This window comes from Bos indicus, chromosome 3, assembly GCF_029378745.1.
Source record: "Bos indicus isolate NIAB-ARS_2022 breed Sahiwal x Tharparkar chromosome 3, NIAB-ARS_B.indTharparkar_mat_pri_1.0, whole genome shotgun sequence".
Classification (NCBI taxonomy): Eukaryota; Metazoa; Chordata; class Mammalia; order Artiodactyla; family Bovidae; genus Bos; species Bos indicus.
In genome coordinates this window covers 111,825,689-111,841,933 of record NC_091762.1, presented here as the reverse complement: position 1 = coordinate 111,841,933, position 16,245 = coordinate 111,825,689, and the positions used below count along the sequence as shown (strand labels likewise).

The window sequence follows — 16,245 nt, the reverse complement described above, 5'->3', positions numbered from 1 at the left end:
TCCCATTCCCACACAATTTCCCATTATCCCTGGAGAATTCCCCATTTTTCGTTGCGCTTACAGGACTCTTTTTGGACACTTTCTTCTCAAGACCCAGCTCAGGAAGAAATGGGATGAATCTTACTTTTCTATAACAGTTGTTTGGAATATATCCCCACTTTTATTTATAAATTTTCTTAAAAAAAAAAAAAAGCTTGAAAACTAGTGATGGTAGTGATGAGGACAAGACTTGCACATGAGAACTCAGACTGTTGCCCTAGAGGCAGTTCTGCTCCTGGGTAGCATTCTCTTCCCTTGAAGAGGTCAGACTCCTCTTTGAAAGTCTGAGGGAAGCTGCCATACACCATTTGGCTTGAAACACATCCTCAAATCCCTTGACATTTTGGAAGGTGAGAGAACCCCCACTCCCCAAGTTGGAATCCTTTTCTCATGGACACTTGAGGGTCCCCTCCCTTAAGCGTCCCAGGGCTGGGTCTCAGCCACTGCTGTGATCCCCATCCCATTGACATCGATGCATCCTCCAGCCTGGTTGTCAGTGAATTAGTGCACATCGGTGCTGCAGACAGAGGTTCAAGGGCCTCAGCCCTTCCCTCCTCCAACCTCCTTAAGCACCTGTGGGTCACCTTCGTGACAGTTTTTGATTCCTTGCCTCCCTGCAGGCCTCTCTTCCCCCATTTTCAGACCATCTTGTCTTACTGCTCCTGGTTCCTCTCCCTCTTGGATGTCCTTCACCCTTTGCCAACTTCATCTTCCTGAAACACATCAACAGCACTACTCAGGCATCCCCATGTATTCCTCCTTGTCCTGAACTGCCTGACCTGGTCTTGAAGAGTCTCTGTAGTTGGCCCTGCCTACTTCTCTAGGTGTAGCCCTGAATGCTCTTCTCCAAACTCCCTGTAAACCATGAGCAGGCGCATAACTCCCTTGCTGTCAAATTATTCCTCTACCAGGAATGCCTTTCTTCCCTATTTCTGTCTACTGAAATCTTACCCATCCTTAAAGACCTGGAATTAGTGTATCATCCTTTAAAATTCTCACTGCTGACCCCATTTAACATTTTTCCTTTCTCCCTCTTCTTTGTTCCTTTTTTAAAAAAAATTAAGTAAGCAATTATATCCCCTCTCTTTCCTAAGAGTTTAAAGGTGGCTCAGATAACCATAAAATAAGGACACAGGTGGATTTAGAATCCCAGTATACTTCCCAGCTGTTGTCAAGTTGCTCAAAATTTCTGTGCCCCATTTTCCTCATCTGAAAGATGGAAAAAGTCATGGTGACCACACTAAAGGACTGTTTTGGAGGTTAATGAAAGAATGTATGCAAAGTTTGCACAGCACTTGGCAGAAAATAGTGATTCCAAATTCACCATCTTCGTTGTCACTCTGTTATCATGAGTATCAAGGATAAAATGACAGGGGTTAAGTAATCAACAATAGTGTGGGAGGAGGAGACTTATATACCAGAGAACCTAAGCCAAGGGAAAGTGCTCAGTGGAGGCCAGCATGTCGGTCTGAGACTCTAGGCAGGTGGAGCCAACAGTTGGTTTCTGTAACTCATATCATCTAACAGGAGAAAGCAGGACAGACAAGTGCTGCCTTGGCTCTGAGGACCGAATGGCAGAGGTCGTTAGATGAGGGTGATGGGACGGAAGAGTCAATTTAGAACCAGCTCTTGGGTTGACTGTTGGCCAGAGGGGAGGACACAGGGCCGCAGTGAGAAGTGTCAGCCTCATTCCGGAGCAGGGTTTCTGATGAGGTGGTCCTCTGGCAAGTACTGTACTCTGCCGGTGGCAACAGTCTCCCTTCCCCCACTTGACCATGGCTCCTTAAGGGCAAGGGCTGTGTCTTACTCATCATTGTCTCCCCAGTGCCCAGCCGAGTTCCTGGCACTCGGTGGCAATGCAGTGTGTATGAATGAATGAGTAAGTGAATGATGGATGAGCCATAAAAATGCCACTGCAAGGAGAATGAGGCCCAGAGGTGGCCAGGGGCCAAGTGAGAGGTCACAGTCCTCAGAGGAAGCTTTGAGTGATGTGGGGACAGGATGTCAGGAAGCCAAGACATTGCAAGCTCTTTTCTTCCTTCTGCCTTAAGCCTAAGAAGGGAACTGACGTTTTCATGAGCAACTGATAAGTGCCAAGCTCTGTTGTTTCCATTTTCTGTTTATCTCATTGTCTTAGCAACCCTTCTCCATCGATGGTTAATATTATTCCTGTTTTACAGGTGGGGAAGCCAGGGCTCAGAGAAGTTAGGCAACTTGCCCAGAGTCATCCATCTCGCAGGGAGCAGAACAGGGATAGGAACCTGGTGAAGCTTCAAGGCCAGAGCTGTTTCCTGGCACCAGGGGCCCTTCAGAATAGCCCTTGCATGTCTGCTTAGTACTGGGAGCCATGAGCAGTGAAGGCCAAGACGAATCATGATTAACATCCCACGTCCCGTGTCCCCCTTTTTAATTTAATTTTATGGTTTCAGGAGCCGTGTCGCAGGTTCTGGGAGCCTGCAGAGATGGGCCACCAGTGGTTTGGTTTAATCCCCTTTTTAATATCTTTGTTGCAACATTCTTTCCAATTCAGCTCCCAAGTCACATTAAAAAAATACCTCTTCCTTAGGGTAAGCCTCCTCTTATTAAACAGATTCAAATGAAAAGTTTTAAAGATAATTTGAACAATAAGAATCACTCTGTAGCTCCCAGCCGAAGCTCCTTTATTGCTGTATTTATTCCCCAGTATTTCTTTTCTCATTCCCCAGCTCACCGAATCCTTCACTCCCCACCCCGCCACACACCCTAACCCTTCCAGTCCAAGGCCCAACTTCTGCCTGCTGGTCTCTTCCTCTCTTCTCCCTTCTTTCACCTCCAGGGCATGGCGGGTCAGGTTGAGGGCAGGGTGGGAGGTCTCACTTATACCAGCCAATCTGCCTTCTAAGACTGTCACACCTGCCCTGAGGGACGGGAAGGGTGGAGATGGGGGAGCTGAAGTGTCTGGAGGGAAATTCATATCTGTCTGTGGGTCCTATTGCATTGTTGCTGTCGTTCAGTCGCTCAGTCACGTCCGACTCTTTGCAGCCCCATGGACTGCAGCTCGCCAAGCCTCCCTGTCCATCACCAACTCCCGAGCTTGTTCAAACTCATGTCCACTGAGTCAGTGATGCCATCCAACCGTTTCATCCTCTGTCGTCCGCTTCTCCTCCTGCCTTCAATCTTTGCCAGCATCAGGGTCTTTTCCAATGAGTCAGTTCTTCCCATCAGGTGGCCAAAGTATTGGCGTTTCAGCTTCAGCATCAGTCCTTCCAGTGAATATTCAGGACTGATTTCCTTTAGGATGGACTGGTTGGATCTCCTTGCAGTTCAAGGGACTCTCAAGAGTCTTCTCCAACACCACAGTTCAAAAGCATCAATTCTTTGGCTCTTAGCTTTCTTTATAGTCCAACTCTCCCATTCATACATGACTACTGGAAAAACCATAACTTTGACTAGATGGACCTTTGTCAGCAAAGTAATGTCTCTGCTATTTAATATGCTGTCTAGGTTGGTCATAGCTTTTCTTCCAAGGAGCAAGCTTCTTTTAATTCTGTGGCTACAGTCACCATTTGCAGTGATTTTGGAGCCTAAGAAAATTAAGTCTGTCACTGTTTCCATTTTTCCCCCATCTATTTGCCATATAGTGATGGGATTCTTGATGAAAGTGAAAGAGGGGAGTGAAACAGTTGGCTTAAAGCTCAACATTCAGAAAACTAAGATCATGGCATCCAGTCCCATCACTTCATGGGAAATAGACAGGAAAACAGTGGCTGACTTTATTTTTCTGGGCTCCAAAATCACTGCAGATGGTGACTGCAGTCATGAAATTAAAAGACGCTTACTCTTTGGAAGGAAAGTTATGACCAACATAGATAGCATATTCAAAAGCAGAGATATTACTTTGTCAACAAAGGTCCGTATAGTCAAGGCTATGGTTTTTCCAGTGGTCATGCATGGATGTGAGAGTTGGACTATGAAGAAAGCTGAGCGCTGAAGAATTGATGCTTTTGAACTGTGGTGTTGGAGAAGACTCTTGAGAGTCCCTTGGACTGCAAGGAGATGCAACCAGTCCATCCTAAAGGAGATCAGTCCTGGGTGTTCATTGGAAGGACTGATGGTGAAGCTGAAACTCCAATACTTTGGCCACCTCATGCGAAGAACTGACTCATTGGAAAAGACCCTGATGCTGGGAAAGTTTGAGGGCAGGAGGAGAAGGGGACGACAGAGGATAAAATGGTTGGATGGCATCACTGACTCAATGGACCTGGGTTTGGGTGGACTCTGGGAGTTGGTGATGGACAGGGAGGCCTGGCATGCTGCGGTTCATGGGGTCGCAAAGAGTTGGACACGACTGAGCAACTGAGCTGAACTGAACTGATGGGACTGGATGCCATGATCTTAGTTTTTTTAATGTTGAGTTTTAAGCCAGCTTTTTCACTCTCCTCTTTCACCTTTATCCAGAGGCTCTTTAGTTCCTCTTTGCTTTCTGCCATAAGGGTGGTGTCATCTGCATATCTGATGTTATTGATATTTCTCCCAGCAATCTTGATTCCAGCTTGTGCTTCATCCAGTTTGGCATTTCTCATGATGTACTCTTCATGTAAGTTAAATAAGCAGAGTGGCGGTATACAGCCTTGAGGTACTCCATTCCTAATTTGAATTAGTCTGTTGTTCCATGTCTGGTTCTAACTGTTGCTTCTTAACTTGCATACAGGTTTTGCAGGAGGCAGATAAGGCGGTCTGGTATTCCCATCTCTTGAAGAAATTTCCAGTTCGTTGTGACCCACACAGTCAAAGGCTTTAGCATAGTCAGTGAAGCAGAACTAGATGTTTTTCTGGAATTCTCTTGTTTTTTCTATGATCCATCTGCATCCAAACCAAGGCCTGGAGGCAGAGGGTGGAGGGAGGGAATCCTGGCTCAGAATACAGATGCCTGGGTCCCATTCTGGACCAACTGAACTGCCATTTCTGCAGGGGTGCCCAGGAATCTGCATTTAAAACAAGCAGCCCAGGGGACTCCTGTGCATATCTGTAGAAAGTTCTCTGATACTTTGAGGGTCAAAGATGAGGGAACCTCAGGCTTCAAAAGGACACAACTTTGAGAAAGAGGTATTCCAAAGAAAAGCTTGAAGGAAGGAGATTGACTTTTTTTGCCTTCTAAGCGGATGCCAGGGATACTGTAGAAAAGGGACTCTCCCCTGTGTGAAGACCTTTGTTGAGAAATGAGATAAACATGGAGTCCAGGCTCGGGCAGCGGAGGAATTCCAGAGTGCCACCACCCTTAACCCCGGGTGGCGTCACCATCCCCACGGGACAGATGACCAAGATTTCTGTGACTTCCTACCCCAGCCAGCCTGGACCCTGGGCTGTGAAGGGTCAGCAGGCCGCTCCCCGCGCTGCGGGTCTAGAGGTCTGAGCTGCTAACATTTGCATAGTGCCCGTTACAGTTTACCGAGTGCTTTCACATTCCTCATCTCACTTAATCCTCAGGCAGCCTGGAGCGTGGAGGAGGGGCAGGAGTCAGAGTTTTCTGCAAGCCTGCTGCCCACTCTGCCCCCCTCACTAGGGAGGGCCCAGGGGATGCAGCTCTGGGTTTCCAGGTACCTTTGGGGTGCAGGTGCATGGGCCCTGGGGTGGCAATGGAGTCTGTAGCTTCTCTCCACTCCCCTCTTCACCCCCCAAACTGAAAAAAATCGGCCCAGTCCTCTCGGCTTGTAAGAGGGGGAGCCTGCCCTCCTTCCCCCTTTCTTCCTTCTGGGTTTCTATAAGCTACAGCAGTGTTGTGTGCACGTGTACATGGGTGTGTCTACGTGTGTACATGGGTGTATGTGCACATGTCTGTGCTGTGTTTACCTGTGTAGGTATGTGTACATCTGTGGTGTGTGTGTGTGCATGGCTGTGGTGTGCATGGTTGTATGTGTGCACACAGCTGTGTGTGGTTGTAGCATGTCTGTGTGCCTGGGTGTGTGTGCACGCACTGGTGTGTGTGCGTGTGCATGGTTATGCTTCGTGTATGTGTACATAAGGGTTAGTATGTATGTGAGCATGACTGTGGTGTATGGGTGTGTGCATAGATGTGGGGGGAGGTGGTGGCATGTGTGTTTGCACGTATGGCTTGGGAAATGTGCATGTGCACATATGTAATGCTGTGTGGACACTCATAGGCTGGTGTGTGTGTGTGTGCATGGTGTGGTGTGTGTATGGGAGGGGGACTCGGCAGATTGGTGAATCCTAGGTCTGGGGAGAGGAGAGGTGAGGACACAGGTAGCTTTGACAGGGGCGGCCGTGTCCCCTCTGTCCACACTGGACAGACGCCGCCTTTGGTGCTGTGACGTAGGCTCCAGGGGAACAGAAGGTGGATCCCTGCTCCCCAGGCAGACGAGAAGACCAGAGTGTCCAAGAGCCTTGGTCAAGTCACGGTGGGGGCCACGTGGGGAATGGGGCCCTTAACCTCTTCATTTAGAAACTGGATAATTGGATCTCCGTGGGCTTTTGATAAACCGTCGTTCTCCCTCTCCCTCATTTGCACATAATCTACACACACCTTCTGGTGTACTTGAAATCATCTCTTGATTACTTACAATACCCAGTACAATGTGAATACTATGTAAGTAATTGTACAACATAAAAGCTATGTAAGTAGTTGCCAGTGTGTAGCAAATCCAAGTTTTGCTTTTTGGAATTTTCTGGAATTTTTTTTCAAGTATTTTTCATCCATAGTTGGTTGAAGCCACAGATGTGGAACCTGTGAATATGCAGGGCTGACTACGTAACAAGCTACCTCAAACTTCAGCGCCTCTAAACCACAACTTCCTACTCAGCTCTCCCCAGTTGAGCAATCCAGTAGGCTGGGTTCTGCCAGTTGGTTCTTCTGGGTGGGGCTGGGCATGGCTTGGCAGGACCTGGCTCATCCTTACCCACAGGTCTGTGGTCATCCAGGCCTGGCTAGTCAGCTGAGGATCTTGGGGTTTTCCTCCACGGGACGTGTTATCCTCCTGGGCTTGTTCATGGGGAGGTCGCCAAACCCCCAAGAAACCAGAGGTTAAGCCCTAATGCCCAAGCGCTCGCCACATCTCTGCTTCTTTACTGAACCAAGCCAAGCAGGCGCTACCACAGGGTCAAAGCTATAACCGGTCTTCATCCCACCCCATTGCAGTTGTTGTGAGGATTCAAATAAGAGTTTTTCATGGCCCGTGTTCAGCACTGTGCCTCGCTGGTTAGTTCATCCTCCGTAAGTACTCACTCTTCTGATTTTGTGAACTGGAACCGGAGGCTTAGACATATTCGACGGCTTGCTGGAGGTCTGGCCTCCAGGCAGCCGTGGAATTTGAACTCAGCTCCTGCCTCCTTCCAGGCAGTGAGCTCTTAGCCACTCTGCTGCTCTACCCATGCAGACATGCGGAGGAGTCGGTCTCACCTGCCGCCACAAGGTCGGTCAATCTCTGGATGGAGCCTGAGCCCTTCGCTTGCTTCCGTCTTCAGTCAGCCATGTTCCCCGGGCACCAGGCCTGGGTAATGTGTTTTGTCATCGATCTGAAATGCCATGGTGGGAAGAAAATATTTGTTTTGGTGTCCTCTTCCAGCACTAACAATTTTCTGCTTGCATTTTTCTGTTGTTTGGCTCAGATGAATAGCAGTTTTCATCTTTGCTCTGTGTTATCATGTACACAGAACTGCTGTCGGGGAGCTAACAGCATGCTTGCTTAGTCATTATTCTGGGAAGGGGTGCCAGCCAGTCAATAGCCTTTATTTTTATACGACTCTGTACACTGCAAATGCCGAAATGTCATGCAGCGCCTGCGTACAGAGTCACCATCAGACACCTATCATTTCTGGAGGCGGGCAGAATGGAGGTGGTGGCTGCCGTTGGGGCCGGGCACCAATTCTGACTGGCTTCCTCTGTCAGCACCTGGGAGCTGGGTTAACCACCCTGAATGATACACTGTGATAGAGTCTGTGGCAGATTTTATGGTTTTTACCCACTCAAAGGAGAAAGCAAATAGCACCAAAGAGATGCCAGCCTCGGCAAAACTTCTTAAGGAGAGAGCAAGAAAGATAGATGCAGGCAGGCAGTCTTGGTGTGGGACCTAGCACCGTCGTGGGGAGAGGGAAGAATCTTTCTGGGAGCCCCACTGTGGGCTCTAAGAGTTGGGCAGGATCTTTGTGGGATCTGCAGTGGGACTGCCTTACCGGGGTTGGGAGTTCTTAGGACGAGGTCAAACAGGCTGGTCGTTGTCATCCTGTCAGCTCACAGGGGTGGCAGGCCCACAGTAAGGACATGAGATGGAAGGCCAGAAAAATGGAATAAAAACCAGGGAGTCTGCAACCAGTAAAAGGAGCTGGGTGGTCTTTGGCAACACAGCTTTTGATTTCCAGAGTTCCAAGAAATGGACAAGGATAAAGACAAATTCACAAGCCAGTTTATTTATTTATTCAATAAATACCTATTTAGCTTGGAAGTGGTGCCCAGCACAGCTCAAGGTCTTGAGGCTTCCGTGGTGGACACGATACAATTCCTGCCCTCAGGGAAGATGTGTTGTTGTCAGAAATAAAGACATTAAAAAAATATACTTTGCCAGGGTGACGAATACTAGGAAGGAAATAAACAGATTGACGGAGCACAGAGTGCTTCTTAAGAGTTAGTCCTAGGATGGACTAGAGTCCAGGAGGTGCAAAGGCCCCGGGGTTAGAGTGAACTCAATATGCAAAGGAATATTTCTAAGATGAGAGGGGCTGGAAGAAGAGGAATCTCAAAGCAGGAGGGCATAACTAGGCCACTTAGTGGGGTGCCCTGGGGGTCAGAAAGGGGTCTGGATTTTTATTGTGTGAAGTAAGAACCCACATAAGGGTTTAAGTGGGGGAATGGTTTGATCTAAGTTCTGAGGATGTCTTTCCTCGGCTGGCATGCAGTTTTCTAAGGAACAAATGAATCATGTTTTCTTGGGGGTGGGAAGGGCAGGAAGGGGAGACCCTCGCTTAGGGACTTGTACCTGTGCTGAATCTTGATTGCAGCAGGTGTTTGATAGAGGCTGTCTAGGAGAAATGGAGATGCAGTGATAGTGACTGGATTGATTTATTCCCCCAAAGTGTTGATCCAGGATTACTGTCAGGCTGGGGGTGGAGGGAAGGGTTTCCAGCAATGTCCCTAAGGCTCTGGACTCTGGACTCTCTCGCCTTCAACATTTCTATCCATAAATTGGCGGGGGACCCAGGAGGCAGACTCATCAGACATGCAGCTGACACAGAGCTGTCAGGGACAGCTAAGGCCACGGATGGCAGGCTCAGGACTCACTATGATGATCCTCCACAGGCTGGAGTGATGGGATGAGCCCAGCAAGATGCTTGATTGCATTCAGACTGGGAAACAAAGCCCAGCCTTGGAGCAGGGAGACCTTGCTGGAGAACTTTCCCTGAAAAGGAAGCTGGGGTGGGGCAGGAAGAGGTCAGAAAGTCAGCTGGATCCTGGAGCATCCCCACAACAGCCTCTTCACTTCTTTGGTGACAGAGTCCTTAGCCTCTTAGAAGTTCACTTTTCTCATCTGTAAGGAGAGAATGATTTTGTCAATTGCCCAGAGGCATGGAGAAGATTAAACAGAAGCATATATGTGGATGCCTGGCTTCCAGTCTGGCCTTCCAGATTCATAGCAGATGCAAAGGAAATAGGAGTTTGTAGAGACTGTCCCAGGGAGGGTTGGGTGCCCTGGGCCAGTCTTTCAGAGGGATGCAGGGGACCTGCAGTCCAGATGAGCCCCTCTGTTCTTGGCACAGACTCTTCTTAAGAGGCCCATTGATCCCCATGATGTTCTGGAAAAGAATGGCTGAGGAATATGAGGAGTTTACACTCAGCTCCTTCTGGGTCCTCTCCATCAGCCTGGCTCTGGGGTGTGGGAGCGGTAGGAGTGTCCTCTCAGGTGCTGAGGAGGGACCACCTGCAGGGTGGATTTGGTAGAGACCTCAGGCCTCGTGGGTCTTTTAAAAGCTGCTTTGACTTCTCCTTGGAGCTGGTGCTTTGAAGGATACCGTGCCGAGACTTGTGTGTCCGTCTATTGTAGAACTTTTTTATTTTAGGAAAAAAAAAAAAAAATGAGAAGCCAAACAGACAAAAATAGAGCTAATAGTACTTGGTGAACCCATGTACCTCTCACTAAGCCTTAGACCTGGTCAACATAAGCCCAATCTTGCTTTATCTACTCCCCAACCCCCATCTTTTCCCTCCCCCTGCTAGATTAAGTTTAAAGCTAACCCCAGATGTAATGTTATCTGTAAAGACTTTAGCATGTATCTCTAAGAGATAACACTTTTATTGTTTAAGTATAACCACAGTACCATTATTCTGACTTTTAAAAATTAACATAATTGTGATGTCTTTCTAATTCAGAAGATCTATCTGTATACAGCTTGCTTTGCAAGTTTTGGAGGGGGCTGCTGCTGCTGCTAAGTCGCTTCAGTCGTGTCCGACTCTGTGCGACCCCATAGACGGCAGCCCACCAGGCTCCCTCATCCCTGGGATTCTCCAGGCAAGAACACTGGAGTGGGTTGCCATTTCCATCTCCAAGGCATGAAAGTGAAAAGTGAAAGTGAAGTCTCGCAGTCATGTCCGACTCTTTGCGACCCCATGGACTGCAGCCTACCAGGCTCCTCCATCCATGGGATTTTCCAGGCAAGAGTACTGGAGTGGGGTGCCATTTTGGAGGAGAACAGAGAGGCAAAAACTGGTCTTTCTAATGTCTGATTTCTCTGACTAGAGTTTCCCCTGTTCTCTTTGAGGGTGATGATGAAGAAGATGGGGGATCAATAACTTGGGACCATGGATTGGCAGCCTCTTTATTCCAAGTATTCCCAGGGACACAGCAGAAAAGTGAAGTGAAAGTGTTAGTTGCTCAGTTGTGTTGGACTCTTTGCAAACCTGTGGACTGTAGCCCATGAGGCTCCTCTGTCCATGGAATTCTCCAGGCAAGAATACTGGAGTAGGTAGCCATTCCTTTCTCCAGGGGATCTTCCTGACCCAGGGATTGAGCACGGGTCTCCTGCATTGCAAGCATGTTCCCAGGGACACAATTGATAGACTGAGTCTAGTTGTGGGGAGGAGGAAAAATGGGAGTAAGGAGAGAGAGCCAGGAAGAGGGGAAGAACCAAGTGAATGGCCTTGCCCCTTCCATGGCGTCGATGGCCAGCGTCCAGCACCAGCCCGCTCCTGCTGCCAGCCACCGCGTGCCCAGTGCTCCTGTGTGTGTGTGTCTGTGCCAAGGCTGCACAAGGGTTACTTCACCAAGTTCTCATCCCACCCAGGGGCTGGGTGCTTGTAGTGTCATAGGTGTCATGCGTTGTCACAGGGGAGTCCCCAAGGTTCCGGGATGTGGTAGGAAGTGAGCAGTAGTGCCTGATTCTGTTCTCAGTCTGTTTGACTGGAGCCTGCTTTTTCCTGGCACGGCTCCCAGCCTCCAGGCCTGGGGAGACCACATGCGGGGCTGGTGTTCAGGAGGCGGTGGCTGTCGCCATCATTAGAATAGTGACAAGCTCCCACGTTTTAAACTCTTCCCTAGGCCTCCCAAGTGCCCTGGCCAGCAGTGACCTTTACCAGGACCCCTTGGGACTCATCAGTAGCCATCAACTATGGGATTAATGCCGGCACAGTAGGAGCATCTGGGACTGTAGCCTGTGCCCATTCTGACTGGTTGTCAGATACAGAGACCATCCTCTGGTTTTGTGTGTGATGACTGTGAGTCATTTTATGCCTGCACTGCACCTGTGTGTGTGTGTGTCCGTGTGCATGTGTTCATATACAGAGCATTACCAGGAAGGAACATCCTTGCTGGGAGCATTTGCTAGTCATTATTTTCGGGGCTCACTGCATCCATAGAATGGGCTGTCAGGGCAGGAGTATACTGTGAGCCTGCCCAAAGCTCCATTCACAGGATGCTTTAATTTTCCCCTCTGCTTCTTTTTTCACCATTTTCACCAGCACTAGAACTCTGAGCAGTTTCTAGAATGCTCTATGCAGGCCAGCTTATCCACCCTTCCTGGGAACCCACCCAGGAGGAAGAGCAGGGTGGGCTGCCACAGTCCTCCTGGGAGTACCAGAGAGGAAGGTTCCCCCTTATCAAGGATGCTGGTGGGCCAGTGTGGGCCCAAACCAGTCCGGCAGGATTGCTACCCTCTCCCACACCTGGAGACAGCCAGCATCTAGGAGCTTAGAGTCCATGGGACCATCAGGCCTCATTAGGATGGTGCCGGCCACCAAGGGTGCAGTTGGAGGTCCCAGGTCTCAGGTGCAGGTAGAGGCCAGTGTTTAGATATAGGAAGACTCTTGTGAATCAGTGCAGGGATCAAGCAATTGCTGGTGCTCCCAGGCAGCCCAGTCTGTGATCTGGTCAGAAGGCCATGCCAGCCAAGGTGGACACGGGTATCTATGGAGCCATGTGCAGATTTCAGGATCCGAAGGCCCAGCCCGGCTGACAGAGGTGTCTATAGACTGGCTGTCCCTTTAACTGCCCTTACCGTGCCAGACATGGTCTGGAGTGTCTCTGTAATACTCCACTTCATCAGGAAGGAAGACAGTGGTACCATGATGCTGAGCAAGGGACCCAGGATCACATGGCTGGGATGTGACCGAGCCAGGCTGTGAGCTCCAGCTGCCACCTTGCTGTCCCTGCTCTCACTCAGACCATCCTGCAGTGCATGGGGCCCCGGCACCCTGGACGCCGTGTCCAGAGCTGTTGACTCAGTCCTGTTCCCTTTGCTACTGGTCTTTTAGTGCTTTTGGCCCTGAGCACCACCAGACAGGGAGCGATGGACAGAAATGCAGACTCAGCCCGCTCAGCAAGATGGAGCACTGGGAGAGGACCCAGGGGTCCCGATTCCCAGAACCAAGCTCTTAGGACTCTTGCCTGTTGGTATGGTATAAAAACCCCTTGGGGGTCCATGTATGGCCCAGTTTCTCTCGTGAAGAGCAATAGGCTTCTCGCCTTGGGAAACATGTTTTCTCTAGCCCCTTTTCCTGGGGTCTGTGCCCCACTGCAGAGCCACCCTCAGGGAGCGGACCCTAAACCCATCTCTCTTTCTGACCTGTTTGCAGGGCTCTGGAGCTCACCAGTGGCAAAGACGAGATCTCCTTGTTGGTGGAGCAGGAGTTCTTGAGCCTCACCAAAGAGCACCTCATCCTGGTCACCAAGAGCTCGGGGGAGCTGGAGGCACCCGGAAGCAACCCTGAGGGGCCCAGACAGCCAGCCCCTCGCCTTCTCATGCCTTCGCTGGTGGCCAGCAGCAGTGAGCACCCAAGAGCCTCCATCATGGCCGGTGACAAACTCCTGGAGCCGAAGGTGGCCGTGTCGGTCGTCAGCAGCCGGCCAGACTGTGATTCTGCCACGTCTATGGTCACGGGCATTCTGCGTGCTGCCAAGGTCAAGAGTGCCAGGGGGACAGAGGACAGGAGCCGCAGCCTGGGGGCCTCCAGCTCGGAGATCAGCAAGCTCCTGGCTCAATTCCCACTGAAGTCCACAGAAACGTCCAAGGGCCCCGACAACAAGATGGTGTTGGAGGAGACCCGGGTCATCAAGGACTTCCTGCAGAGCAGCATGTTCAGTGGCCCTGGACCCAGAGAGCCCACGGGGCTGGGCCCGTTCCTGCTGCTGCCTCCCCCACCTCCGCCTGTGCTTCCCAACAAACTCCCTGAGCTCCCTGCTCAGAAGAAGCAGCTTCCAGTGTTTGCCAAGATCTGCTCCAAGCCCGAGGCTGACCCCATCATGGAGGGGTACCAACTGATAGGTGAGTGGGGCTGGGAGCAAGGCGAGGAAGCACGCTTGCTGGGAGGAGAAACTTAGCAGAAAGCCACATGGGCTGCATTAGGAACATGAAGCATCGCTGTGCAAAGTAGGGTGAGGTGGCCTTGCTGATGAGCATGGTCCAGGGTGCAGGCTGTTTTCAGCCCCCACAGCCCTCCTCTGCCGGATGCTCGTATACAAGGCACGTCTCATGTCGCCAAACATGGTGGCCGTGAATCCAACACACTTTGGGAAGCAGGAGAGGCCCGTTTTGTAACCGACTGGGTTTTTAAATCCATAGGCACCCCGAGGACATTGAAGGAAGCATTTACCCTTGCTGGGTCCAGGGTGAAAGTGCAGCCAGGGGACCCTGAGCTGAATAGGAGGGAAATTTAACTGGCTTCTGATGGAGGCTCCTGTCCTGACCATGGTGCCTGGTCCCCTCTCTCAGGGATCAGGGGTGGATGTGTAAGCTGTCCAGGTGCGGGCAGACTGCTGGCCCTGGGTTTGTTCCCAGGGACCCCAGGGCTTTAGAAAAGTGCATTCCCACTCCTAAATCGAGGAGTCCACATCCTCCCTGGGATTGCCAGCCACCTCCCAAGCCTCCCCAAATTCCAGGATTCTGCATTTTGTGTCTGTTCTGATCCAGCTACTCAGACTGGATGGTTCCAAGAGGGAAGACTGGTGGCAGTGACACTTGCCTGCCACCAGCAGTCGCTGGGAGGAAACGGGAAGAAAAACTGCCCCCAGGTTGTGAGAGATGGGTAAAGGAGAGATGCCTATATTGGGAGGGCCCAGATCCATCTTCCTAAGAAAACAGGGACACAGTCACCCTAGAGAACATTCTGTGGGAGCATTTTAGGAAGCCAAGGACTCCAAACTGTGGACGGCATGCTGGACTCTGGGTCTTGGGCAGGCCTCCACGGGTCCAGGAACTCAGGACAATAAGCTGTGTATGTGAGATGATGGGGCATACCCGGGGGAGGAGACGTGCCTCCCACCTCCTTCTCCACCAGGGAGCTGTGGGTGTGTCTCTGTCAGACAGGGCTGCTGGTTTGGAGAGAGTTCTGTCCCACACACCTTCCCACCATTTGCGTGTGTGTGTGTGTACAGGTGTATGAGTGAAGGTGTGCTGAGAGGAACTTTGCAGATGTGAGCGTATTAGAGGCAATGCAGTGTGGGCACATCTGAGTGTAACCCTTCTGCGTGTGTAGTTGTGTATGTGTGTGAGCGAGCGAAGGGAATGGCAGGAAGGGATGTGTATGTGTGTGTGTCTGTGTATACAGCCTTTAGAAGAGGGAGCTTTGGAGATGAGTGAGTGGCAAGTGTGTTTCAGGTGACTGGGGGGTGGTGTGATGGCAGGTGTGTGGGCCTCTGGGGAGAGGGTTATTATTAGTGGGTACTGTTATCTCAGCACTGGCTGGGGGCCACACTCTGCAACCAGAGAAGCTCTAGGAAAAGACACCAGGGACACGTTTGCTAAAAATGTCATTTTCTTCTGGCTCAGGCTAGAGCAGCTTTCTCCTTTGCTGGGATGGCAGTAAGAGGGCAGGCCCCATCCTGTCCAGACTCAGCCTCAAGGCCATGGGCTAGTGAGACTAAGAGTTGGTGGGATCGTGTCCACTCCCAACAGGTAATTCTGGGCACAAGTCCTCTGATCCCATTGCTCCCAGCATGATCCACTGCGCCCGCCATGTGTCCAGTGCCATTTCCCAGCCAAGCTCCACGGAGACCAGGACCTCCAGGCTGGGAAAAACAGGAAGGTGCTGAGAGCAAGGCCCTCTTCCCTGCTTCAGTCAAGCAGTGCCTTAAAAATTTTATATATGTGTATATATTATATGCTTCCCTGGTGGCTCAGCGGTAAAGAATTGGCTTGCAATACAGGAGACCCAGATGATTTGGGTTCAGTCCCTGGATCGGGAGGATCGCCTGAAGGGGGCATGGCAACCCACTCCAGTATTCTTGCTGGGGAAATCCCATGGACAGAGGAGCCTGGCAGGCTACAGTCTGTAGGGTCACAAAGAGTCGGACATAACTGAGCATGCACGAACCATGTATTTATGGGTGCAGTATGGTGCATTCCCCCGCCATGCTTAATTTTGTTGGAAGAGAGAGTTCCATTGCTCAAAAGGAAAATTGGGTGAAAAACCACTGTTGTAGGGGATCCCTGGTGGTCCAGGCAGTGTCCTTGCACCAGGGAGACTTGGGCTATTTGGAGAGAGAGCTGAGCCTGGCCCCGACACGTCCAGTGGCTCACTGGTGCCTCTGTGCCTTTGCCCACGGTCACCCATGGCTCTGGGTGTAAGGCCTCGCTGGAGGCCCTCCTCCTCCTGGAACCCCTCCCACCTCTCAGACAGAAGCTGCCTCAGCCACCCTCTTCCCCCGCTATGTCCCTCTGTCACCTCACGGTCCCCATCTGCCTTGTCCCAGAGCTATTTCTGGGCCTGTCTCTCTCTTCCTCCTTGTTGTG

At 50.7% G+C, this 16,245-nt stretch overlaps 1 protein-coding gene across 5 annotated transcripts in view; it reads left to right on the top strand.

Annotated features, from left to right (window-relative positions):
- C3H1orf94 (chromosome 3 C1orf94 homolog) overlaps positions 1 to 16,245 on the top strand; it is a 41,857-nt gene that overhangs the window by 6,461 nt on the left and 19,151 nt on the right. For all 5 annotated transcript variants that reach the window (XM_070786886.1, XM_070786887.1, XM_019958441.2 and 2 more), the window contains exon 2: positions 13,091 to 13,779. In XM_070786886.1, the coding sequence (XP_070642987.1) occupies positions 13,091 to 13,779 (689 nt within the window). The remainder of the gene's footprint in view (positions 1 to 13,090; positions 13,780 to 16,245) is intronic.